Source organism: Phyllobates terribilis, unplaced genomic scaffold (genome assembly GCF_046119375.1).
Source record: "Phyllobates terribilis strain yellow unplaced genomic scaffold, ASM4611937v1 Scaffold_12__6_contigs__length_324123572, whole genome shotgun sequence".
NCBI lineage: Eukaryota > Metazoa > Chordata > Amphibia > Anura > Dendrobatidae > Phyllobates > Phyllobates terribilis.
The window spans coordinates 42629445-42632074 of NW_027362772.1; the positions used below are offsets into that span (position 1 = coordinate 42629445).

General features: G+C 38.4%; 1 protein-coding gene across 1 annotated transcript; it reads right to left on the reverse strand.

Annotated features, from left to right (window-relative positions):
* Nucleotides 1-1469: 1469 nt before the first annotated feature.
* On the reverse strand, nucleotides 1470-2366 carry LOC141173022 (chemerin-like receptor 1). Its single transcript, XM_073657649.1, has one exon. The coding sequence runs from the start codon at nucleotides 2364-2366 to the stop codon at nucleotides 1470-1472; it is 897 nt and encodes a 298-aa protein (XP_073513750.1).
* Between the last annotated feature and the right edge of the window lie 264 nt (nucleotides 2367-2630).

Below are 2630 nucleotides of genomic sequence, written 5' to 3' on the forward strand. Positions count from 1 at the left end.
TGTGTAGCATTGACCTGGTGTCTAAAATGAGCTGCAGTTAACCTGCGATTTCTGAGGCTAGTGACTCGGATAAACTTATCCTCAGAAGCAGAGGTGACTCTTGGTCTTGCTTTCCGGAGGCAGTCCTCATGTGAGCCAGTTTCTTTGTAGCGCTTGATGGTTTTTGCAACTGCACTTGGGGAAAAATTCAAAGTTTGCCCAATTTTTCGGACTGACTGACCCTCATTTCTTAAAGCAATGATGGCCACTGGTTTTTCTTTACGTAGCTGCTTTTTTCTTGCCATAATACAAATTCTAACAGTCTATTCAGTCTGTCAGCTGTGTATCCACTTGACTTCTGCACAACACAACTAATGGTCCCAACCCCATTTATAAGGCAAGAAATCCCACTTATAAAACCTGACAGGGCACACCGGTGAAGTGAAAACAATTTCCGGTGACTACCTCTTGAAGCTCATCAAGAGAATGCCAAAAGTGTGCAAAGCAGTAATCAAAGCAAAAGGTGGCTACTTTGAAGAACCTAGAATATAAGACATATTTTAAGCTGTTTCACACTTTTTTGTTAAGTATATAATTCCACATGTGTTAATTCATAGTTTTGATGCCTTCAGTGTGAATGTACAATTTTCAAAGTCATGAAAATACAGAAAAATCTTTAAATGAGAAGGTGGTCTGTACTGTATACTATCAAAAACTTGTTTGACAAGGGTGTCTTCATTACTTTTTTGCCGCTGAACGATTTACGATTGTCCTTGGGTGAGACTTTCCCACGCTGTGCATGTTTTTTCCTCCTTTATTTTAAGACCTCTTGTTGATGCTTGGCAAATATATATTTTAATCATTATATCAATAAAATATTGGTTTTTATTCTATTTGGTGGTTCATGATTACTCCAATTACTCCAATTCTCTTCTTGTCTATAAGGTATGATAATCCGTAAGATGTCATTCCTAGATGGCATAATGAGAAAGCCGAAGAGGTCAAAGAAAAAAAAAATAGCTTGTTCTTGGATGCTTCAACAGTGTGGGAAATGGTGCCAGACAAGTTTTATTTTTTATTTTTCTTTAATTTATTTTGTGAGCTGCGAATCAAATCTAAAAGTATTTGAGACACTGCGAATTTCAGGAAATTTATCGGAAGCTTTATCTTCTCCAGATCGATACGCTCATCTCTAATCACATTGATTGTAAAGATCTGGGGTATCCTGTGGCAAGAGCACTTTTATTCGTCAATGTATGCCATACAATGTCCAAGGAACTATGGAGGACTTGCAATTTTTTTTTTCAACACTTCAAAAAATTAGAAATTAGTCTGTGTTTAAAGGAGCATAAAATGTTATGGCTCTTGGAATGAGGGGAGAAAAAAGAGAAAGTGGAAACAATTAAAAATGGCCAAGTGTGCACAAGTTAGGAGATTTCAGATACAGTAGATAACAGGAATATAATGTACACATCAATTGTGCGAGAATTTCATATATTATTTTGTTGGTTGCCTAGATCATTAGGATGTTCACCTAAGGCTCTTTCGAGCCTGGAGGGGATGGATCTCAAGAAACCATGCTGGAAATCTCGTCCCATGAAAGCAGAAATTATTGGATTGATGCAACTGTTGAGGTAAGCTAGGATGGTAATAATAGTCTGCACAATAGGGAATATAATGCTATATTCATAATATATGTATGTTAGTGGGAAGATGTAATATGGAAGCCAGCAGATGAAGAAACACAATATAACAGCGGTGATGATCCTGGAGGATCTCCGAGATCTCTGGAATCTCTTACTCTTTCTAAGTTTGTAGAAAATGGTGACATAACTGGTGAAGATGATGAGAAAAGGGATCACAAACATTATAATTAATATGATCAGCTGAATGGTCTGATGTAACTCTGAATTGTAAGGATGTGTATAATAATAATTATTCACACACCATTCACATAGATCACCTACACGGTATCTATACAAGATATACACTAAACCAGTTAAAATTAAGCTCAACCCCCAAATGATCGCTGCAGAGATTCTCACCAGTTTACCAGTTCTGTGAACTTTAGCCCAAATTGGCCACATGACGGATACCCAGCGGTCAATACTCATGGCCTTCAGGAAAAGAACACTGGTGGCCATGTTTAAAGTAAACAGAAACATGTTCAATATGCAATATGCAAAATCTGGGGCATATGCGAAAACTGCAGCCAACTCAGCAATTCTCAGAGGGAGAGAAGCACAGCACAGGAGGTCCGCGATGGCCAGGTGGAGGAACCACGCGGCACTGATTGTCTTCTTCTTCCTGAATCCGGCAATCCAGATGACTAATCCATTACTGATAATCCCCAGAGAAAAAACAATGCTGTATAATGTAATTGCCATTTTCTGTATAATGTTCAGATAATAAAATAACTTGTAAAGTAATTTGTCAGATGACCTGAAAAGACAGGATGGGGTGGGGTAGACATTAGGGACATGAGGAATTTGTAGTTCCTTAAATGCCTACCTTGTTTACAAGGGGGTAAATGGAGGATGAGGGCTGATATCCATGTGTGGTCAAAATGTGGATTTAGAGGTCATGCCACCATATTGTCTCTTGTAGAACAGGAGGTCACAGGATGCATTGATCCTCTTGGCTTTTTTGCC